Below are 25,480 nucleotides of genomic sequence, written 5' to 3'. Positions count from 1 at the left end.
AATAAGGTTGGTTTAACGATGTCCCTCAGGGATGTGAAAAATCCACAGTGCAGTATAGTTAAGCCAACATAAATCCTCATGTAGACAGTGCTAGATTGATGGAAGAATTCTTCTGTCGACCTAGCTACCACCTCTCGGGGAGGTGGATTACCTACGTTGATGGGAGAGTCCCTCCTGTCGGTGTAGGTAATGTCTACACCACAGTGCTGCAGCTGTGCCACTATGGTGTTTCAAGTATAAACAAGCTCTAAATCAATGAAAGAATTCTTCCGTTGACCTAGTTACCTCCTCTTCGGGGGGGGGGGGGGGGAGATGAATTACCTACGCCAATGGCAGAATACCTCCTGTCGGCTTCAGTAGTGCCTATACTGAAGCACTTCAGCTGTGTCACTGTAGTGTTTTAAGTATGTGTGGGGTGGGAGGGAGTACCAAGTTTAAAAGGGCATACATTTTCCTGAGCCTATGAAACAGAGGTGCAAGTGAGGAGCAGAATGACAACAGCATGTTTCTCTTCCTCCTGTGAGCCAATGCAGGCTCATCCACATCAACTCCAGGCAGTCAAGGCTCGACAGGTATTCAGGCGACATGGTCAGGGAGCACCGGTACTTAGTGGCAAACTTCTGTCCGAATCAAGCAGATGGCCACATGGATAGCCACATGAAAGTTAATGCTTATCAGCATTAGCTTTCACTCTGAACTCACTCTACCCACTCTTGGCAAATGGGATATTGCACAGCAGAGCTGCTTCCAATAGAGCTGGAATGCCTGGGGGGAAGGGAGACCGGATAATACCTTGGCACTGGTTCACTGAGTGGAGAAACTGAAAGATGTGCTATGGATCATCAGGCTCCATGGGATAAGCAGGCCAGTCAATCTGCCTCTGCTGCAGGACTTTAGACCTCTCCCCATAAGGGAATATTTTGGCTGAATCTCAGGATATGTCTACACTGCAATGTCAGCCCATGGTTAGTAGAACTTGAATTAGAAGACCCTGGGTTTGTTAGCCTAGAGTTTGAGTGTCTACACTCATTTATAACCCCAGGTGAGGAATTGTTGAACCCTGAGTCCCAACCTGAGCCTTCCAGCATCTACACTGTATTATCCGGGCCTGAGTCCATTCACCATCCATATCCCAGACTTTCTATCACTTTCCCCAAAATGTGGCTCCCCTACCTCTTTGTTTGTGGTGCAATGTAGAAAAACTTAACTGTCCAGAGGACAACAGAAGTTGGTCTGTAGACTTGTGGGATACTTTTGGTGGACTCCCAGAGTACGAGGTCGAGTGAGGTTGTGTACATTACAAACCAACAGAGCTTGAACCCTGGATCCTGGCTTGACTCTGCCATGAACCCTGCACCCCCATGGGGTTCTGGAACCCTGGATCCAAGTGCTTAGTTAACACAATTTGTGTGTAGATAGAAGTGAGGGGTTAGGCTTCAGCCTGAGTTGGAACCTTGGGTTTATAGTGCCAAGTAGACATACTCTGAGATTAGATCTGTGGATTATCTGGAGGAGATTTTCCCCTCCAGTGGGTTCCTTTGTGCAAGGAAATAATTAACGGATGAGTGTTTATGCAATGTTTAGTGACAATCATGCAATAGCTCTATCACAGAGAGTGTACTGTGAATCCCAACACATGCAGTGGGTTAGAAAGAGTCAAGCTAGCCATCTGTACTGCAAGCATAATTTGATAAATAAAGAAGTGGAATTGGCATTAATTGTACAGGTAGACACTTCTCCAGTGAGGAGTCTTCTAGGCAGCAAACAATTGAAAAGAAATAGGAAAATTATTTCAAGAGATACAATGACAGTCCAAAGCATGGACAAATGTGGGCAATGCCCAGGTTATGATAGTTACGCTAAATAGCTGCTGGTGTATGCTTAGGGCCTGATTCACCATTAGTTTTATGAAATCAATGAATTACATCAGTGTAAAATTGGAATAAAACAGTGGTGAATCAGAAACATAAACTTTGTGTATTAATTTTAAATATATAAAGTGTACTTGATACAACATCTCTGGGCGTACATAGTATGTAACTTTAAAAGCTTTTTAAAATACTCCGCCCCGCCCACGAGTTCCCAAAATATTAAGTACAATAAAAGAAAAATAACTCCTTTCAGGCAAAGGCCAGAGAAAAGGTGTGGGCTGTAATGGTCAACAAACTCAGATTCCATTGGGCCAGTGGAATATGCAAATTGCAGCGTGGGATCCTCTGCTGAGAATGCTCTGACTCAAGCCTCTGGACATTCAGTCCAGGGACTGTTAGTTCAAGAACCCTGGCTGATTTCAGCTGACACTGAGGCTTGCAGGGAAAGCGGGAGTTGTAGACTAGTTTATAGATCCAATTCAGCACCTTGAACTCAACTCAGAAGTTGTCAGGGTACTGGTTTATATGTTCCCTGAAATAAACACTAGCAAGCAGATGGGAAGTCACATTCTGGACTGGCTGTAGACTCTGAGCAATCATCAGTGTTCCTCCTATGTAGAAAGCATTGCAGAAATCCAATTTGGAAGTCACAAAGGCATGAAGAACTGTACCAAACTCCAGATCCAAAATCACAGTTGCCATATGAGACCTATGGCAGAGGTACTTGTGGCCATTCATGGCATTTTGGATCAGCCAGGGAGCTGACAGCATGCCCAAACAGTGAACCTATTAGATGAAGGTTTAACAAATCCCCTCACTTCAGATGCCAAAAACCATCCCTGCCATGCCCACAAGATCCCTCTGTTAACCAACTAGCATCATCTGTTTTATCTGGATTAAGGTTCAGCCAGGTCACTTTCATCTAAGTCCCAGCTTTGGCTGGGCACAGGGAAAACAAAGAACTACACCGTATGTTCTGATAACGTAGTTATATGATTGGTTTTCTCCTAGTGTAGAAGTACTCCAGATTCTGTAGTTCTCTTAGTTACTATCTACTTCATTAGTCTGGGTTCACATATATTTTCTTCTTCTCTGATATATCTGCAGGGTGGACACTGTGGGCTTGTCTAGATGGAGAGTTAGTGCATGGCAAGCTGGGGTTTAAATCGACCGTGCACAAGCGTGCTGCATGTTATTTGGTCATGTGGACCCTGCTACCATGCACTAAAAGTTCTCTAGTGAACTTTTATCTATTTCTGTTTCAGATCAGAGCAGTTCAAAGTGCACCGTAGGGAAATTTTAGTGTGTGGTAGAGGGGTCCATGTGGCCAGTTTGTGCATGGAAAACTACTGTGCGGTAGATTTACACCCCAGCATAGCATGCACTAACTCTCCGTGTTGACAAGCCTATCATTTGAAATAGTATGACTTGTTTTCCTTCCAGGGACATCTTTGCTTTCTGCCTGTATTAGGTTAAACATCGGGTTGAGGATTTGTTCAGTTTCTTAAGGCCCAGCCATGTGTGATACAGCCCCATGTCTGATATTGGCTCCTTGCTTATAATACCTATCTAATATGAACACTGTTTGAATTTAAAGGCAAGGGCTTTGAATTTCAGGAAGGGCTCATCCCCTTCTCTGCCAAGTCATGCCTGCCAGGGAAACTTTTATACCTGGCTCATAAAAATACTTTGAGAGAGAAGACCTTTTGAACTTTTGTATAGATTAAAAAAATATGCCCTGGAGGATACTCCAGACTCCCTGCCTTATGGGAAAGTTCCATAGAATGGAATACAGAATGATGTGCCTCACCTCCAGTCCAGACCCTTTATGCCACATAAAGGGGGCCCTAAACCCTATATCTGCAAGGAAGAGAAGGGAGAATTCTTCCAGTGCAGGTGCTGTGGAAGACAGTCACAGGGCAGACTCTGGAGAACCCCTTCACAGGCCCTAGCATTGGCTGTGTATTGGGGCCACTAGGGGCATGTTGAGGGCAAGGCAACAGTACACAGTCCTGCAGATATTCTGGACAGCACTGTAGCCTATATGGGAGACATAACTTAGGCTAAGCCTCCCCTGGCGCAGTCGCCACTGACCCATTGCCGGACACCTGGGCCGTGGTGGTCCAGCCTCTTCCACTTCCTGCTCCACCCCTGCTGCCAAAGCCTTTCACCACTGCCTACCCTTGTCGGAGTCTTTCACTGCGGTGGGGGAAAAGTCTCTGGCCAGGGTAAGGCAGAGAGACACCACACTGCTAAGACTAGCAGTGTAGATGTGGGAGGCACTGCTTGGGGCCGTAGAGGACTGTGTAAGGTATGTACCTTAGGGGTCAGGATAGGGCACTCGCGTAATCCGTGCTTCACTGTCTACACTGCTATTTATAACTGTGCTAACTGGGTGTGCATTCTCAACACACCACCATATGTGTAGACCTACCCTAAGAGGCATAGGTTACAATCCGACCCATGTAACCTAGCCGAGAATTATATCCACAGAGATTTATATAGCAGAAGAATATAGAATTCTGTAGGATGGCTCTACAAAAATCTATGAAAGGAAACCACTCTATTAAATTCTGTAGGCTTTTAGAGTAATGTCTCTAGACAGCTTTTAGTTTCAGCCTGTAAATTCATAGAGACTTATCTGTAAAGCAGTGGTTCTCAACCAGGGGTCTGGGGCCCTTTGTGGGGCCATGAGCAGGTTTCAGAGGGTTCACCAAGCAGGGCTGGCATTAGACTTGTTGGGTCCCAAAGTAGAAAGCGAAAGCCCCAATGCACGGGGCTGAAGTCAGGGGTTCTGAGCCCCGCCACTAGGGGCTAAAGCTGAAGCCTGAGCAATTTAGCTTCATGGGGTCCTCTGTGGTGTGGGGCCCCAGGCAGCTGCCCTGCTTGCTACCTCCTAATGCTGGTCCTTGGTTTTATATGCAGGAAAACAGTTGTTGTGGCACAGGTGGGCCGTGGAGTTTTTATAGCATATTGGGGGCGGGGGGCCTCAGAAAGAAAAAGGTTGAGAACCCCTGCTATAAAGGATACAAAAGCTTTATTTTCCCCTTCTCATGTGCAAATCAATCACTTCATACATTGTGCTATATAAATTTTTAGTCACTGGCCCACTTTGGGGGAAATCCTGGATTCCTGCTGCTACACACCTTATGTCTCTCACATGCTCAAAGACAAGTCCAGTGCTTGCAAGGTCAGCCAGCTCTGCTGACCAGTACAAAGGGTGGAGGTCTATGAACTTTCTCCGAAATAGGTTTGGGTTGGCAGTGCCAGCCCAGAGCAGTTCTTGTGCTCAGGGGACCACCCGTACCCCTTGTCCATCTGCACAGGAGCCAGTCACCGGACAGAATATTTTTAGGAACAAAGAATTTCATCAAGCATATTCAGTGTATGTTTATTTGGCAGATGGTATCTTTTCCTTGGTTTAGTTATTGAGACAACATTATTGTTTACATGGGAAAACAGCTAAATACAGTGTATTTCCAAGACCCTTTCTCCTCCCCTCTGTGTCCATGAGCAGCTCTAATGCATGGAGTTTTATCACTGAACATAAGTCCATGTCAGAATCAAATTATTGGCAAGTCTGACTTTGGTTCTCAATCTTAACATACTGCAGGCATCTGAGACCAAGAGCTTTTGTGTTCCAGGTTTTCTTGAGAATGTTGCTTTGGAGTGACATGCAAACATATTGCACTCAGTGGGAAGATATGCCCCCCATTTACCTCTGTTCTATTTACACTTAAATTATCTCTGAGCTTTATCTTGAACACATCAACCCCTACTTAATTATAGCACTATTGCAGCCAAGTGCAAATTGAATTGGGCCCAATTATTTTCTTTTTTTAAATGCATATTATTTGATAGGCCAGATTGTCGTCTGATGTAAAAAGGCATAGCTCCATTGAGTTGCATGGAGTTATGGCAGGTTACACCAGTTGATGATTAGGCCCACATTTTTTTTGTTTTTCTAATCTACTAGGTCCAAGGATAACTGGTTGTACATTATCTACAGATTTTTTTAAAAAATAGTGAATCTAAAGATATACTGCTTGCCCCAAATAAGTTGAGGTGGTTTTGACTCTTTTATGCTCAAGTGATTTCACCCAAGGCCTTCCATAAACACTTGCACCTTAAACATATGCCATGAAATCTATTCAGGCAGCTGCCCAGGAGCTAATTAAACCCTGCCCATGCCACTGAAGTCAAATCACATTACTGCAAAGAATAAATTACTTATTTTCTATTAATCAGATTTTCTTTTCTTTAATTTCCTTGTGTTCCTTGAAATTAAATGTCTTTCATCTGCTCAAAAGTACAATTTACCTGAGTCGAAGGTGGTCTGTAAATAAAATGCTAAATATATCATTTGTTTCTAATTATCCTTCTGACATTTTCTTTGTTTCATAAAATTATGAGATGAATAAATGTGGATACTTAAAATATGGTGGGTTTTTTTAGGAATAATACAATCCTATAAGTATCACTTAAGAACCTATTTGCTGGTGCTAAAAATGACCACTTTGCTATTTAAATTCAAAATTTTTGCAAAACCATACGTGTTACAAATTATCCTGCTTAATATATTGTATAAAAAGAAGGAAACAAATTAATTACAAAAGCCATTTAAATGGTTTCATGTAAATATATGTCTCATGGTTAAGTTTGAAATCTGTATATTATTGGCACTTTTAAAAATTATAATGTACTTAAAATCTGCTTCAAACTGAGATACTTCTTATTTGATTTACACAATGGATTTCTGCAACCAGGAACTGAGGCAGAATATTACTTGCATTAGTTAGGGGATCAGTTCTGCATTTCTTGTGCACTTAAGCTCGCAGTGATTTTACTGAGAGTTTCAGATGCATAGGGAATGCAGGATCTGGTCCTATGATTTCTAGTAGCAAATGGATTGCAACAGAATTATAACTTTGGGTCTCCATCCTGCCCCCCTTCAAATCAGGGTGGTCAAAATCTTAATGAACCTGAAGTGCACAACAACCATGGGTGTGCGTGTGTGTTATTTTAAAAAATCTAGACTAGAAGATCACAGTTGTCCCTTCTGGCTTTTATAATCTATTAACTTCTCCCCCTGCTTCCCTCTTGTCAGAATTGGGAATGAGTAATGAAACCTAGACATTGAGATCAGCCATTTAAATTAGACTATTGGATAAGAATTGCTTCTTAATATTGGGCATACTACAGAAATTGGAGGGCTGGTATAAATAAGATGTTATGATAATCCTATTAAATGCTTTAGCTTCTATCCTAAGAAAGTAAAGATTGGTTACAGTGTCAGGAAATAGCTCTGTAAATGATAACAGGGAAAACCAAGTGTGTCCTGTGAAAATTGGTTTCTGAATAGAAATAAGGATTTTGTCCACTGGGACAAAATGTAATTGTGTGCTATCTGAACAGTTCCTGCTTCCAGCGATCTGATACCTTATTGTTATAATTAAAAAGAATTAGCGTTTTTGTTGGGGGGGCTTTTAAATTTAGCCTTGAGTTAAAAGAACACATTTCTTGTTTTCATTTTCCCATCTGGCTTGCTGGGAAGTCCAATATAATTGGCCCTGAAGGGAGCTTTCAGTTATATCCTAAAATAGACTCCGCTTACTCGCTAGTATGCTCTGCTTTACAAACCACTGTTGCTTGGGAGGCTGTTAAAGAAAAATTGTCTGTAAATAAATTGATTTAGTTTCCCTTCTAGAGCCCAAATCCAAACATTTCTATGCAGCAGGACAGGATACCTCAGAGAATGGTAATGAGCTATGGAGTTTATTACCCTTACAATAGGTCAGTAGTGCAAGTCTAGCCCTAATGGGTAATTATGAAAACTTACTATCTGATAGACATTCAGTGGGCTACAGCTCTAGGAAACTGTGGTATCAGTACAGTTGCTGGTGGATAAGTGTGTCTATCACAACGCACACACCGTGCTTGCCATTAATTAGCACACTTTTTAGGGGAAAAAAACCAAACAAACCCCAGAGAAGCCGAACACTGAACTATTCCCCTCTCACCCACAAAGGTTAACCTTCAAATCTAAGGTTGAGTCTCATCAGTGGGAGGAATGTGAAGCACTTTGCATTGCTAGCCCCTCTTGCACTGCTAGCTACGTGGAGAAAGATAGGTCAGCTAGGCCCAGTCTGCCAATCAAACATCTTTCACAAATACAAATTTCTTATTAATACAACAAAGAGAGTTAATTTCTATAGATGATCTGGGTGAGTGAGATAACTTTGGGACTAAAATGGTAATCCAAGAAGAAATTTCTAATAAAACTCAGTGCTTCTGAAAAACCTGAGCATGTGAAGTGAGAGAAGCGGCAGGGCAGTTCATATTGTTGAGTTAAATGGCCAAATTCACAGTTGGCATAAGGAGTCAACTTTGGTTCAGACACACTGCTTGTGTATGTTTGTAATCAAGCATGTAGTTATAAAGGAAACCATTGTGATGGGTGGACGTCCTGAGACCTCCGCTACGTGTGGCTAATATTCTTCACTTGTTTAGTGATGTCTTGTGTATTTGATTGATCATGCAAATACATTGTTTCTGTACAAAAGTCAAGAAATTTGGAGGTGAGTGCCATGGCAAGCTTTACCATTCCCCCCCTTTGTACACATGCTTTATGATAGGATTGCTTGTAATATGTGAGAGAGCGGAAATAGGAGCTGCAGTATGGTGCCGGAGAGCTTTGTTCTGTGGACTCTAATTACTAACAAGAGATGGGTCAGAGCTGCAAACCTTGGATCTGGACTTGAGCTTCCTGAGAATTCAGGTTTGGCTCAGGCACATCTCTACTACTAACCAGGCTCAAACATATTTTAATGTTAAAATCAAACATAATCAGACAGGTTAGACTATCTAAACAACTAGACGGACATGGCTGCCTTTGGCCTCCATCATGAACATACCTAATCACATGCTTAACTTTAAGCACATGAGTTGTTCCATTTAAACCAATGGACTTAAAACAAAGCATGGGCATATTTTCAGGATGGGGACCTTTAATTGCACCTTCCTGTGGCTACCACACTGTCTGTGCTAGTACATCCGCATTATATGTATTTGAGTTTGATCTACTGTGTAGAAGCTATATTGGCTTTGAAACATAGAATATGTCTAAAATGTGAGGGATAGTTTTGTAGTGAAAGTATGCTGAGCATTCTTATCCTATAGAAAAAAATCCAAATGATTTAGAGAGCACGTATAAAATCTGCATACTCCTTGGAAAAAACAATGCGAAGTTTGTGAAGGTGACAATTATAACAATGCAAATTTATATCTACAAAATACATAATACAAACTTTGTGCGTGTGAAAGAGAAACTTATTGATGGAAAGATGTGATATACATAATTTAGTACAAGGAAACTATAAGCATTTTAAATATTTGAAAAAATGAAATAAACATACATTTTCCATCGTAAATGTTTTATATCTGATAGTGGACATGAAAAGTACTGTATGACTATGAAACTGATTGTATAATATATAATACATTTAAAAAGCACACAATTAAATTATGATAGTGATTATTGGCCTTCCTTTTTTAGTTTCCTGTGTCTGCATGGTAGAACAGAATAGTTAGAGTATAATAATTTTAATATATCCATTAAATGACTGAAGAGCAGTTTTATTTTTCTTTGCGAACAAAGCCTTAGTCTACATCCGAAATCACCACTTTTTATGAACATTCTGTCCTACCTTAATAAAATACCTTTGCATTCATTAGTATTAGTAAATGTATCAGAGCTGGACATTAGATTTGAACATCATTAAGTGCTAGTTTGTAAAATAACCATAAACATCTTTAACGACTAAAAAGTCTTGTGTGAGTAGCTGTGGTTCATTATATATTAAAACATCTTTGCACTTGTCAAAGTATACTGTCATAGCAATCACGTTAAAGAAAACTAAACATATATGTTACTCAGCTTCTGTTGTTCCTTTCATTTCTACTTTTGCAAGCTAGAATTGTAAGAGTTTTTTCAAAACTTTACACATTTTCTTGGAGACTGTTTTATCTAACCTTTATTCCCCCTCTTCCTGGTTCTCTTTCAGATAGCAGTTCTGTGGATGAAAAGGTTTAAAATCACATATTTCCTTAAGGGGTTGTGTATTTTGTTGATGTTTGTTTGTGACTTATTTGATCTGTTTGGTTCCTTCATTTTAGTTGTGAAATGTGCATGTTTCCCAGCTTTCCATTCTTTTGTTCTCCTTTGAGTGTATTCCAAATGTGTTGCATTTATAAACAGGATAGCCTCACTGTTGTGCTTATCTTATAAAATCATAGTTGCCAACACAGGGGTCTGCTACTGTCAAACATGGTGTCTGGATTTTTGCCTCTGACTAGTTATCATCTACACTGCACATACTCTGGGATTTAAAGGGCAGCGATATTTGGGAGGCAATATCTGATCTCTTCTCCGGGGTTTTACCAGTGTTTTTCACTAAATGCTGAATGCTAATCACATGTATTTCAAAGCAAAAATTAATGTAGCTTTGGCCTGGAGCTGACCCTGCTTGACATTTTTCATATTAGGTGTTATATGTACGATACAGTTAAATTCTATCCAAAATCTCTTGGCAGAAACTGAGTAACTAAGCTTTTTTTATTCTTCATTAAAGGCTCGAATAGTAAGTGGAAGTTCTTTGGATGCTTCCAAGTTTTATGCAATCCAGGCATTTGGTGGGTAAGTACAGTTATGACCATGCACTTTGTTATATATGCAACTCTGTTTCTTAATATTATTCTTAATATCACTCTTTGAAGTTTATAATTCTGTTCAAATGTTCTGAGAAAATTGAACTTTTGCATTGTAACAAGAATATGAAATAACAGATTTCACTGTCCTATATCTTTTTCCATAAGTCCTCCAAGACCAAAAGAAATTGATGAAATGTTCAGCTGGACAAGTTCACCAAAAATAAAAAAAATCTGTTATTTTAAATCTTTATATATCAAATATTCTTTACAAAGCTGTACAGTATATTTCAGTCTTAAATCTGCATTTTAGGAAACTGACTGGCTTTGCAATATGCTTCTAATATTCGAGATCAAGAAAATGACAGGAAAAGTGTGTTGTCTTGTTGCTGAAGAAAATGAACATGGCAGCTTGTACATTTAAGGCTATTTTATTCTTGCTGGAGTCATCTGAAATTCCAGTCTAGGGACTTCCTTCTCCTTTTCCTTCTGTTCTGAATCCCATTCTTCACTTTGAGTTGCATATCTTTTCTTTAAAAAAAGTAATTTCACTGTGAAAGCATATGGATGCTGTATATCAGCTATACACTTCAAACTATCAAGAATTATACATTGTTCAACTGCTAGTGTGGGCGGGAAGAGTTTTCCATGGTAACATTCTGCTTCAGATTTAAGGTACTGAGACAAAAATTAGCTAATTTACCTTAAATGTTTCCCTTTGGTCTTCTGTGAGTTAAACTATATAATGTAGCCTAGATACCATTATTTTTCACCTCAATTTCCTCTGCCCTCTTTTCTGGATACAAGGGAATAATTGAACTTCATTTCATTTGTTTAATGTATTTCTCAGAATGCTGTAGAAGAAATAATTACAGTAATACTTAACTACAGTTGTTCATTTTGTTTAGTTTACTTTATTATTGTTGCTAGACAATTCTGTACAGATAAATGAGCATCATCTAACTTTGAGTGGGTTCGGTAATTCCTTTATCATGCTTTAGAAGTTTTTTCTTTTGGGGTGGTAATAATTCCACCAAGACAACAAAAAATAGTAGTGAATGTTTAAAAATACAAATAATTTTAAGAGAGCGAAATATCAAGGACAATTAATTTAGTTTATTTGAAGGAAATTATGATATATTTAAATTGATTGATAACAGGTGAGAGCTAAGATTTTGTCAGGACCGTATCTCCTAATCAGCATCATTCTATCTATTTTATCTAATCTAATCTAATCTATCACTCCAAAACATCTTGCTTCTCAGATAGGGCTTTCCAGTGCTCTCCTGCAGTGGCTCCTCCCCTCTCTCTGAAATTCTGCAGGAGCTAGAAGCAGTACTTAACTGATGAGACTTTTGCTTTTGATACAAAGTCTGTCTCAGTCCAGTGGCCTCGCACAACATTGGCTATGGAAGACCCCAGGGTACCTCGAAGGTGGAGACTAGCTTAGCATGCCCAGATCTCTGTCCACAGTGACCCTGCTTCTAGATACCATCTCCGGTTCCAGAGCTCAGTAGGTTGACAAATCATCCGATAGGTCACTAGCCAAAAGATTTAGCCGACTTGTTGGCAGTGCTCAAAGAACTTAGGCCTGGTGTGCGTGGGGAGTCAAAGTATCTTGGAAGTTCCCAACATGTAACAATTTAGAGACATAAATAGAGGTGCTCAATTTTTGTGTGGACAATGTTGAAAAAATCAGTCTGTGCAATTATTGCACAATTTTTAGCTTCATTATTTTGCAGCAGAGGACTGATGTATTTACAGTAATTGACAAAAATACCAAGATACTAAAATCTTATAAAAATGAATTGTTTCAGAGGAAAGATTTCTATTGCAGAGGCCACAAAACTATTGACCAAACAAATCATATGGCACCAGACTTTCAATAAACACCAGGCTCATAAACGTTTGCTATACTGGACTTTTAGAGATATTTAATTCATTTGTTTCTTTATTCTCAGCAGTATTTTGAGTGTTGGACAGCCTTCTGGATTCACCATCTGGATTCTGTTTTCTTTTAGGCTGTATCTAATTTTCCCTGTGTTAATGGGACTATAGTAGGGCCTTGATTTGTTTGTACTGTTGGAGCTTATTGATGCTCACTGAGGTACCACTCAGAAATAAAACTGGAAGAGAGATCATATATTTTGAGTTATGGCTGATATTAGTTTTTCAGTTACATCTGGAAAAAATTCATCTTTAAACAGATTGAGAAAACTCCCATCATTTTCTAGATACGTGTGTGTGTGGTCAAATTCTACCAATTTCTTTCATATCATATATATCTTGGTTTTTGGTGGGTGGTGTGAGCAGATCTGGACTGGATTGTTTGATGACTAAAATAATACTTTGTCTAGTATCTGGGCCTATACTTCAGTGTTGTGATGTTTGTTTGTTTGTTTGTTTGTTTGTTCCAGTTGCCTCATCCTGACTTCGATATGCACAAAACCTCTCTCATGTTTACCGTATCTGAAAGTATACTGATTGCTTTTTCTGAATGGGAACAATATTATCTGAAACAACTTTTTTCCTGTTGACACATCAGTGACCTAAATACTTATCCTAAAGATTATTCCATAATGAATTAATTATCCATGAAAATATTCACCATAAATGGAATTATTCACCAGTATGCCTGTGTTAATGTAACTCTTGTAGTAGACCCTTCATTGAGTAGATGTGCTGTCATCAAGAGGTTAGAATAAAAAGAAAACAGTAGGATTGTAGTAAACTGTGTCATTGTGTACATCAGAACACAGAAGCGGGCATGTGACATACCTGCATGCACACACCCCACCCATTTAGAGGTTTTGGGTTTACTTTGCTTTCTGAAGTTGTAATTAATTGAACAATAATGGACAGGGTTTTGCTGGAGTATCACATGATAGTTGGTTGACCTTAGAATAAGTGAAAATCGGCCACATAAAGATTTCAGCATTGTTTATCATCAGTGTTACTTTGTTTATTCTTAGGACATGAAATGGATAATCATGATTAATGCCTGAGCAGTGAAATTGTTAGTGAATTTCCCAAACATTTTCTTGGTCATTATTAGTATACTCAATGCCAAATATAATAAATAATGCTGATGGGATGTGGCTGGGATCCCAAAATAAGTAATTTTAATCAATAGCTATGTTACCGTACTTATAACTAAATGTGTAGTTAGCATTTCTCTGAAACAAGTACAGTTTCTTAGGATTTGCAGTTCAGAAACTTCTGTGTTTGTAGCCCCTTATTTCTCATCCATATTAATATCATATCTGAAATGTTACAAGTACATAACTAATATATTTATAAAATATACTTTAATAAAACTGAAGTTATTTTCTAATTCTCTTCATTTTCTCTTCTTTGACACTGATCCTGCAGATACACGTGGGCTTAGTTTTCTGCATGTGAGTGGTCCCACTGTAGCCAATGGAATTGCTTATGTACAAGATTAAAGATACATATGAGGGTTTGTAGGATCTGTGCCTAAATTTGAATACTTTGTATATTTTTTCCCTGGCTCCTTTATCTTATGCACCTTCATTACTTGTTGGAAGGCAATTTTTTTGTTTACTGATACAGTATAACTTCCTTTGGTTATGAAGTAGGTCTTTCACCATTTTGAATAGTGCTATGAACCATTCAGGTGCCACTTAACTGCAAAGCATGCCCAGAAGATTTGGATTATGCTGATGTACGGCACTTCTTTGATTAACTTTAACTTTAAAAGTGATCATCTTTTCCCACTGTTGACCTCCTTTGAATCTAGTCTATGTAGTTCATCTCCATAGCATTCATCCCTTCTGAAGAGTCATCTATTAACCATTTGTATGCTTCAGCTAATGGATAAGTATTATATGGATTAATAAATAAGTGCTTAACAACTTTGGAAATTCACAGTTGCTGATACTAAAGTGTTAATTTTGAGAAGCAGTGCTGGCTTTTTTGTTTTGCATGTTCCCCTCCTCTTAAATATTCACCTCTGCACCCATTAATTGGAATCATGCTGTCACTTATCAGTGCAGATGGAAGAACTATTCATAGCAAATAATTTATTCCATGAATGTAGCCGTTCTTTGGGGTTTGTGAATTTTTTATCTGACATTGATTTAACAAATGTGTTAATGATTCAAAAGTGTTGGACAATCGTATACAAATGTACTTCATCCTAAGGGATGTTCATGAACTATTTGGTCTTCAGCTATTTGCTGTTTGTTGTGGTATATGAGTGATTATATAGCTCACATGGTATTGTTTCTGCTCCTTGATTGGATGGCTGAAACTTTTATGAACAGAATGGGAAATTGGAGATTTTAAGGTGGAGATGCAAACACACATACTTGCACAATCACAGTCACACAAATATTCAAGACTTTTGCTTTTCACAAATATCCTTCGGAACAACATACCTATTGTACTGAATGTTCACAGAAAACAAATATAAATGGTTGTGAATACTGTCAAATGTTTTGGTTTGAAATGATGTATTTGAATACTTTCCTGAAGTATTTCCCAAGCTCTCATTTACAAAGCAATGTGGAAATACTGTGGGAGTTCTTGGGTTTTGGCCTTTCTCAAGGTTTGTAGTATTATTCTAATGTGAATGTTTCCCTTGTTCCTTGCATATGAAGGATGTGTGTTATTCTTTTATTTCTATTGCTCATTTGGGCCAAAAGAATATCCTATTATATGTTTTTAAAATTCTGCTAGCATCCTGCACTGCAGAGATTTATTTTCATTATTTTAATTGAGCATATGTATCCCCTGTGTCCATAAAGTTGTTTATTCTTGATTTGTAGATGCTTCTATGTATGGAGCATGGGAATTTGTTTGTGTTAGAGATGCTGTGGGTACTTGCTCTGAATTTCATGTACAACAAAGCAGAAAGTTATTTGCCAGTCCATGGGAAGGGGGGGGTGACTATTTTGCTGTTTGCCCCCTTACCTACCCATAGGCCTGTGACATTTCTTCACTGATCATACTTTTCAGTAATATCTCCTCAAATACTTCTTAAATTTACTTTTTTGGCAGATGTTTTGCTGATGTTGAAATGCTAATTCACAAAGAACATCCTTCCTGAATCCTGAATCAGTACTTGTGTAAATTACATTTGGGGATAGCGGATAAAAGGAGCATCTGCTGGATTTTTTGTTTTAATTGTTCATGCATATCGAGTGTAGTTTCTGTTTGATTCTTTTCTGGAGAGATGCTGTCTTTGGTTTCACCTGGGTGCCTGATGGCAAGGATGTCAGAGAATGATCATTTTACAGTTTGGCCTAATCCTTTTTGGAGTTTGGCAATGGTGCACAGATAGAGCAATGCACAGACGTTTATACATTTACCTTTTCTTAGATGACATCTTGAATACAGTGAATCTTTAACTTATTTGATTTCCATTGTGCTAACAGCTCCAATAGAAATATTGGAAGGCATGGAAAAATCCATAGAATCAAGCATCTATACCAAGTGAACTAACACAGCCTGTGCTGTAAAGGTCAGACTAGATGATCTAATGGCCCCTTCTGGCCTTAAATTCTATTAAACTATGAAACAGATACAGAATATCACTTGAAGTTTCTATTCTGTCTCAGATATTCAAAACCTTTATTTTTTTGGACCAGAAGATTGAGTGCTGTTCTTTCTATGTCAGGGATGCATGATCAGGGCAATTCCATGCTCTCGGTGTCCCTACACCTGTGACTGATGCTAGGACTGGAAGACAAGGGATAGATCACTTGATAATTGCCCTGTTCTATTTATTCCCTCTGAAGCATCTGGCATTGACCACTGATGAAGACAGCATACTGGGCCAGATGGACCACTGGCCTCAACCAGTATGGCCATTTTTATGTTCTTATGTCATATGCACAGGTCCTCTGATGAACATAGTGTTTAATGGTCCATGGTCACACACACAAATATTGATTCTTCTTTGTTAGACTTGGCAACTGCATTCTGTATGTTGGCACTGATAATTTAGCTATTTAATTCAGTATTTTCTTGTTTTTCTGAACGAAAAGTGCATCATGCGCAATCTAGTTCAGTATATATTAACTGTTAGAGGCAGTTTTCAACAGAGCTATCCCAGGATTAAAAATATGATGATAGATGTTAGGGTGATTTTTAAAGTCTGTTCTTTACAAGTGTTAGGTGTATCCTTGTCTCAGTGCATGAGGATTTATGCTGATGAGAGTCATATTTCTTAATTCATACTCTTCAGGATGGAAATATTTCAGTAATGAGACAGGAAAAGGCATGAAATAGTTGTTAGGCATAAGTCTGAAGGCTGAGTGCCATCACTGCATGTAGATTTGAATTAATAGAGCCAAGTGCCTTCAATAGATAAATTTTTGTAAGAAAAATGTGATGATATCAAATATTTTTAATCGCAGGGTGAAGTGATGAAACTCATCAGTTAAGTCAGGCAGTAAATCCAGCCCAAGTCACAACTTAAACTTTGATTTTTTTTTTCAGCAATGAATTGTGCTATATTGCAGACCCGGCTCAAAATTTTGTTAGTCATTTAAAATTCATATCTTTCTCCTAGCTCTTGCTCTCATTGCATTATCCTTTTATATAACATTCCTCTAGATTGCGAACTTTCTGTGCTGATAAATTACTGTCTGCGGTGAAATTCTTCTTTTTTACCTTAGAGGAGACAAAACTGAAACATGATTTGAAACTGTCCCAAACTTCAGGGTATTTAAATTTGAAACCCCAGATTCAAACTCACCCTTCTGTTTCAATCAGATGCAAAACCAGAAGGAGTCCCTTTTCAGGTGTGGATATTGCTAGAACTTCTCCAGATTGGTTGTTCTCCTGAGGTTGTAATGCAGTACTGCGGTTGATCTTGCATGATTTCAGACATTTTGAGATGAAATCTCATGACAACAGCTCATTGCCATTGACTCGGAATCAAAACTCTAATCCAAATATAGCACTATAGCCTAGATAAATCTGATCTGGATCCAAACACTGTTTCTTTGTTAGGGTTGCCAGGTGTCCGGTTTCAACTGGAACACCCAGTCGAAAAGGAACCCTCCCTAGCCCGGTGAAAATGAATGAGTGAGTGAGGGTGGGGGAGAGCGAGTGATGGAAGGAGGGGGGATGGAATGAGCAGGGCGGGGCCTCGGAGAAGGGGCGGGGCAAGGGTGTTCGGTTTTGTTTGGTTAGAAAGTTGGCAACCTGTTCTCTAATATTTAATAAAACTGTGTGCTGTACTTCTTCATTTATTTCCTGAGATCAGTATGAATTCTAAATTGTGATTAGTACAAAATGAATCTGTTTTTAAAAGCCAATTTTTTCTGTTTTGCCAATATGTGACTTATTTATTTTTTTAAATCGTGTTTCTAGTGCTGTATTATAGGTATTTATTTACCTTTATTTGAGAAAGGACAATAAAAATACAGTGGCTGTAACATTTGCTAGCAGAGCCATTGCTCTGCACTAAACCCTGAAAAAATACTTTCCACCATGTCTCAGCTGTGCCTCTTAATCTCTGAAACTGCCTGTCCTTTGCCTTTTTGGCGGCATTTGATACTTCTAGCAGTGTTATCAATGCAAATAGCCTTGTAATATAAATAAAAATAAATATATTGTGACATTTAAGCTTTTCCTTGACAGTGCAATCAATCGCTGTCCAACCCTAGCAACCTGCTTCTCCGCAAGTCAGAAACACATCTTAGTATTTATCATTACATTATGAGAAATGTTTGAGCAGCCAGTTGAGTCCCATGCTTCAGATTTACGCCGTCTCTAGAGACCCTCCCTTTGCAGGAATCCTGGGTTTAAAATCTATGTTCTTCAGGCTTCTGCTTCTTTTTTTCCTTTGTTCCCCTCTTTCTTCCTCTATCCCTGCCCCCCCTCCCCCCCACACACACGTCTACCTTTTTATGTTGTTACTTTTCACATTTTGCTGTCATTTTCCTCCATATTTTCTACCCCTTCTACTGTCTTAAAAAACTTGGTAGCTGCTAGCTATAACTCTTCTAGATTGTTTGTTTTGTCTCTTTATTTGACATACTGCTTCCACGGGCATGAACAACAGGCGTTTACAAATGTGGATAACAGTGGATCTAAGCGGATTTCACAGAGTAATGTGAAAAGAGCTCTCCTATAAAAGACTGACCTACTCAGTTCTACCCAACCTGTTAGGCAGAACGTGAAGATGTGATAATGTCTATCCTCAGACTAAACTTAAGGCATTGTCTCTTTGCAAAGCATAAGATCTTTGGTGTCACTAGGGGAGCATTGTTGAACACGTATAGAAAGTGATATACCTGGCGCATGGGTGGTGCAAAGCGCAGATCATGGCCCAACACCTGCCTTGCCCAGCAGTGTCCTTCACATGTTGGCTGGTCCTTTAATGGAGTTGGGCTCAGCCTTGGCTGTGATCTAGTAATTTACCCCAGCTGATCCTCATCTGGACTCATTTAAAATGAGTGATCCCAGCCATGGAAGGGTCAGAGAGAACTACATAGAGAAGGAAGAGAATTCAATGAGTGGAAGAGACTCAGGAGAGAAGAGGCAGGGAGTTCCTACTCTCTAGGAGGGGCCTGGTGAAGGCAGGCAGAAAAGGGCCACAGGGATGGAGTTAGTTCCTGTGTTGTGCCCTGGAAAAGGGGCAGGGCATTGTGAGACAGTCCTGGAGTTCAGCATTCCAGGGGAGGAGCAAGGAGCTGGGAGGGCCTAGGGAGAAGCCTGGAAACCAGAGGGAGAGGCTGTATTAACCACAGGCTACTGGAAAACAGTGCAAGGGGCTTGGAGGTAGTAAGAGGCCCGGAGAAATAGTAGCACATCTGAAGGAGCAGACCCAGCTGTTCAACACAAGGTTCCTGGGCTGGAGCTCAGAGCAGAGGGTGGCTCTTGGTTCCCCTACCAGCCCCAAGGGAGGGGCATAAAAGCCCCAACACAAAAACTATTAAGCCCAGATGAGGGTGAGGACTGAGCCAAGAGAATGAGTTGAGAAGTAGCCCATGAAGGGATGCATGGATCTCTGGTAGGGATATTGTTACACCAGAAGGAGTCCAGAGAAGATGCATCTTAGCCAGAGGGCTAAGTCATGGACTAAAACAGGCCATCAAAGGGCCAAAAAGGAGTTCAACTTGGATGTGAATACTCTTCCAGTCATGACCAGATGCCAGGGGATGCTGAGGTGGTGAGTGGAACCACTTACAACCCTGGTCTCAGGTTGGCAGCACTAGAAGATCAACTCCTTTGCACTTCCTAGTACCTTGAGCCTAACTATGACTACCTCCTCCGTGGGTGTGTCTGGGAGTGTAAGTGGCTCCCTTGGCAACCATCGTGAGCACACATGGGATGGGCTGTAGACTGTTCATTGAAATGTTCCTTGAAATTCAGGGTCTGTGGGATGATGAGGGAAACTCCAGTCAAGTACCCTCCCTTGAGAATGCCATTGCCCCAGTTCCAGACATACACATCTAGTAACGTCTCAGCTCAAGCATTCAAACTGATCTTAAATATTGTGTTAGATAATGGGACTATTTCTAAGATTTCCAGAAAACAAATCATAAAGAGCAGTGTAGATCAAACCCATTACCTTGAATTGCACCCAGGGCTCTTTGGATAAATTGGAAATCCGTGCAATCAGTGAGCTATTCAAAACTCTAATAGCTCTGAATTTGCCCCCTGTGAGCCTTCCCTTTCCTCCGTGCAACCCATGTCTTCAAATAATCTCCCTTGTCTCTTCTTTATTCACTGTAACATTCCAATAGGTTCCCATCCTCTCTATTTTCCCCATGAATCTCCAATAGGCTCCTCTCTCCTCCTGGCTCACGAACCTCCAGGAGGAAGACTGTGGCTGTCTTGTGTCTCCTAGAGTATGTAAGAATGTACAAAGGTTTGTGAGACTCTCAGGGAGGAGGTGTAGAGAATTCACGGGAGTATTCTGAGACCTAAATGGAGTTTTGTTGAGAACACTGGATCTGTAGGAAGGTTTGTGGGTAGAGATCCATGGGTTATGGGGAATGAGAGAGCCACATCCACATTGGTGTTGAAGAGACAGGGAGTCTTTATATGAAGAAATTCAAACCTGAAAGAAGTTTGGTGTTTGAAGGAATGGGAGAATGTTCAAATGGAGTCATTTCTTCAGAACTTGCTTCACACATATCTATGTTTAATTAAATCAAGACCTGTAAGAAAATGATTAACAAAAAGTGCTTCAAACTCTGCATTAGCTAATAGGGAAGAGGGGGCAAGCACATAATTTTTCTGCTACTACCACATTATAGGCAATATTTCAATATCGATAGGCATTAAACCACATGTCTCAGTAGTCTGCTGGTAAAGACACTGCTTCAGATAATTCACTCGCCCCTACTTGAGTTTTGCCATAAGGAACTCATTAATTTCTATCAAGGAAAACAGACTTTTTTGTCAGCCTACTTAGGATTCTTACCAGGCAGGGTTCCCTTTATGATGAAAATAGCTGATAACATCTTGCCTTTTTGGTCTCATGTTGTTTTGTCATTTATAAGATGATCCATGAAAATGTCTCCTTAGTAATCACTGTACAATTAGAAGTGGATTTGAAATGTTGTAACTGGGAATGCATATTAAACTGTAGGGATGCTTAATGCAGATACACAACAGAAGAGATTTTAGGACACTAATTAAAGTTTAAAAAAAATCAACATTTACTATGTCTTCTCACTTTAATAAGCAATTGTCTCTCACATTCTTTGTCTAATTCCTTGTGCAAATGCTTCTAATTGCTCCGATTTTTGCCTATGTAAATTGCTCATTCTTTATTTGATACAACTGCATACCTCCCCCTTCTTGTATTTGGCACTGACTCAGATATTCTGCTAACATCCTTCCATTCTGTTCCCTTCCAACTGTTGTATTCTTATTTCTGTGGAATTCCTTCTCATCATGATTTCTAAGTTTCTCTATTTATTTATTTTTTGAATGAGATAAAACAGCATGTATATCACTTTTGCTTGTCTCTTGCCATACATGCTGCATTTATATTGTATACCAGGGGTCAGCAACCTTTCAGAAGTGGTGTGCCGAGTCTTCATTTATTCACTCTAAGTTAAGGTTTCATGTGCCAGTAATACATTTTAATGTTTTTAGAAGGCCTCTTTCTATAAGTCTATAATATATAACTAAGCTATTGTTGTATGTAAAATAAATAAGCGTTTTAAAATGTTTAAGAAGCTTCATTTAAAATTAAATTAAAATGCAGAGCCCCCCGACCGGTGGCTAGGACTCGGGCAGTGTGAGCGCCACTGAAAATCAGCTCGCGTGCAGCCTTTGGCCCGCGTGCCATAGGTTGCCTACCCATGTTGTATACTATTATCTTTATAATAAAGTTAATCAGAATATTTCTCCACTAACCCCCAGATCACTTCTCTTGCCTAGTGTTTTCAAGTCTGTGACAATAGAGTATAACCCTCTCCTTTTTTTAAAAGTATCCTCATCGCCATTTTCACATTATTTTGCAGTTCTGATTCTAAGCCCTGACAGAATCCAGAATTCCAAAAATACAGATCTAAACATTTCATGTCCTCTTGACTGCTTCAAATTTATTTCTAGTAATGGGTAAAAATGAACTGCTTTGTGTATCCCTAGTATCATTAGCGTATTCTTAAGACAGTCAAAATGCTAGCCCTACCTGTTTGGTCATTATCCATATTTCCTCAATTCTTTTTTCCCCTTCCAGTATATTCTCACACGTGTGCTGGTTGGTATATGTATATAGGTTTGTAACCATTTAACCAAACCAACCTAATTCAAAATCCTTATATTCAAATGTCTCAATGGTAGTTTGATGGCAAACTTCTTTTTGCATACCTCATATGTCTAATTCTTTTAGATTATCAAATATAAGAGATAATTATATTCATCAGGCCAAATTCTGCTCTTTGTACTGTCTCAGATTGACAGGGTCAGTGCTACGTCCCTGGTCTTTAAGCATTCTGCTGGGAATAACCCCTTTAGTGTGCAAGACCTCAATAATCCACACTTCAAGGGCAGGCCACGCAGCCACAGTAACTCTGGGACTGGGCTTCAGCACTCCCCATTTCCCACCGTGGGCTCCTACATCAAATCCACTTAGTTCAAAGTCATGCAGACACTTTACCATCTTGGGGAGCAGTGTAACCTGGTAAGTATATACAGTGAAGCAGGACAGCCTTTTTAAAGCAACGGTGGCATTTATCAGTCACTTGGAATACAGCTTGAGAATGTCGTTGGGTTAGCATGGAAAAGCCAAACATAAGACACAGTCCATATTAGTAGAAGCAGTGGCTTCATCAGGCCATGATTCTCTGAGGCCCATCTTCACTCTCTCTGATCTTGTTTGTCTCCCAAGTGCTCCTGCGTGACCAGTTCTTAACACAGACAGCTGACACCTCATCCTTTTGATCTGCACTACAAACATGTTCTGTTCAGCTGACTTTGGCTTCCTAGTCATTATGTGTTAATGTTCAGTCAATGGGGCTCCCATTGTCTCTTCCCGATCCTCCATTCATACGTGTTGATTCTGTTCAGTCCATGTTAACGTATCTGGTCTCACACCAGACCACACACCAGTCATGCCTCATTCTCTTTTATCCTCAAGGTATAGTAATACAGATAGGTTTGCTAAGTCAGATACAGCGTTCATAAAAATATTACAGATAATTCCCTCATTAGCCACTGTTACAACTGCTGTACCTCATTTCAAACTAGTCCTTGCTGTTGTAAGTGATGAGTAAAACATATGGAGAACTTAGCTATCAAAGCATTTAGCTTTAACAAATAGTATTAATATCAAAAACAAAAAGTACTTTAGAATCTCTGAGAGGAAGTGAGATTTAAAAAGGAAAGTATAAGTATTGGATTTAGAGGGATCTCACTTAATCTAAAATTTTGTAGTATTAATGAAAAGTATTCTGTGGAGAGCTGTTATACATGTAACAAGGTTTTTCATATTCCCTGACAAAGAATTACTTCTGCCAATGGAAACTTTTAATAAATTGAAATATAAATCCTTTCTATAGAGCAGTGTAGTGCAGCAGTGTACAAAAATGGCATGATAAGAATTGAGATGTTTCTGTGCCTATCTGATAGGAATGTTTACATTGTACACTCAACAATGAAAGTAAGTGTTGAGGAATTCAGTTGCACTGTAGATTAACCTTTGAGAACTTGACTGAGATGAAAAAATTGCCTTTAGTAGGAGACTAGTTTTATTGAATGTAATTTTATTCTTTGAAGATCTCAACTCCCATGTAGCCTAACCTTCTGAGTTCTTCAGCAGCAGACTTCATCCATTGCCATGGAGGAGTCAGATTCTTGCCACTCTCGTGATGCTGCTTGATGATGCTAATGTGCTCATGTCATCTAATGCTAATCCTGACATTGATCTCAGTGGTGGAGTTTCTGATCTAGGGAATCAAGAGGAATCAGAATGTGTAACTTGATCTGGCTGTCTAGCTGGAAAAACACATTTGACGACAAATTAAACTGATCTGAAATAGATAGACATATGTTATTCAATACTGTGTGCAATTCTGGTGTCCTGTGTTTAAGAAAAATTAATTCAAACTGGAACAGGTGTGGAGAAGGGCTACTAGGAGGATCCAAGGAATGGAAAACCTACCTTATGAAAGGAAACTCAGAATTTGGCTTGTTTAGCCTAACCAAAAGAAGGCTGAGGGGAGATATGATTGCTCTCTATAAATACATCAGAGGGATAAATATCAGGGAGAGGAGTTATTTAAATTAAGCACCAGTGTGTTCCTAGTTTGATATAAACTGGCCATCAACAAGTTTAGGCTTGAAATTAAGCGAAGGTTTCTGACAATCAGAGGAATGAAGTTCTGGAACTGCCTTCCAAGGGGAGCAGTGGGGGCAAAAAAAACTAACTGGCTTCAAGACTGAGCTTGATAAGCTTATGGAGGGGATGGTATGACGAGATTGCCTAGAATGGCATGTGGCCCACTGGCGACTGCCAGTAGCAAAAATCCCCAATGGCCAAAGACAGGACACTAGATGGGTAGCTCTCCGAGTTACTACAGAGAATTCTTTCTCAGGTATCTACCTAGCAGGTCTTGCCTGCATGCTCAAGGTCTAATTCAGGGGTGAGGAACCTATGGCCAGATCCGGCCTGCTGCTTCATTTAATCCGGCCCATGGCAAGTCTCCATGCCGCGGGCTGGAAGCCGCAAGCCTCAGCACCATCCCCACCCCCCCGACTGTGGGGCTGGAGCTGCGAGTGCCAGCTTGCCCCGCTGTGTGGGTAAGCTAGGATTGCCAGGCTGTTAAAAGCAGCAAGTCCCTAAGAGCTGGGGCGATCAGGGAAACTCCATGTGCTTCCCCCACCCCCAGCTCTGCAGTTCCCATTGGCCAGGAACCACAGCCAATGGGAGATGCGGGGGCAGCACATGTGGGAGCAGGCAGCATGCACTGCGCAGAGCCCCCAGGCCCCTCTGCCTAGGGGCCAGATATGGCGGCTGCTTCTGGGAGCAGTGCGGAGTCCCAGCAGGCAGGGAGTCTGCCTTAGCCCTGCTGCACCGCCGACTGGGAGCCGCTTGAGGTAAGCACCGCCCAGCTGGAGCCCGTAGAGGGATTCCTGTGAAGCAGCCTGAGGTAGAGTCTGTGGGAGAACAGATACGTCAGGAAGGCACCCTGGCAGACCAATGCTCAGTACCAAAGCTGGGAGAGAAGACTTTAGTCTAGCTAAGAAGGAAGATTGAAGACAGAATCCAGAGGAAGGGCTGATTTGTTGAGAGACTTTGGATATTAATTTCAGCTTCTGCTACCCTGAAAGGGATCTCAACTTAGCCAGAGGCGCTGAATTGTGCACAGCAACAGGTGGCCTACGTGGGCCCTGGAGATGAAATCCCATGAAGCAAAGGATGCTCTGATGTTGAGTGCACACCATAAAACGAGCTTGTTAACTTT

At 40.1% G+C, this 25,480-nt stretch overlaps 1 protein-coding gene across 2 annotated transcripts in view; it reads left to right on the top strand.

Moving 5' to 3' along the window:
* The window catches only part of UNC13C (unc-13 homolog C), a 448,489-nt gene that overhangs the window by 101,664 nt on the left and 321,345 nt on the right, over positions 1–25,480 (top strand). For both annotated transcript variants that reach the window (XM_043523375.1, XM_043523376.1), the window contains 2 exons: positions 9,935–9,957; positions 10,502–10,566. In XM_043523375.1, the coding sequence (XP_043379310.1) occupies positions 9,935–9,957; positions 10,502–10,566 (88 nt within the window). The remainder of the gene's footprint in view (positions 1–9,934; positions 9,958–10,501; positions 10,567–25,480) is intronic.

This window comes from Chelonia mydas, chromosome 10, assembly GCF_015237465.2.
Source record: "Chelonia mydas isolate rCheMyd1 chromosome 10, rCheMyd1.pri.v2, whole genome shotgun sequence".
In the NCBI taxonomy this organism is placed as follows: Eukaryota; Metazoa; Chordata; order Testudines; family Cheloniidae; genus Chelonia; species Chelonia mydas.
This window is presented reverse-complemented; position numbering and strand designations above follow the sequence as displayed.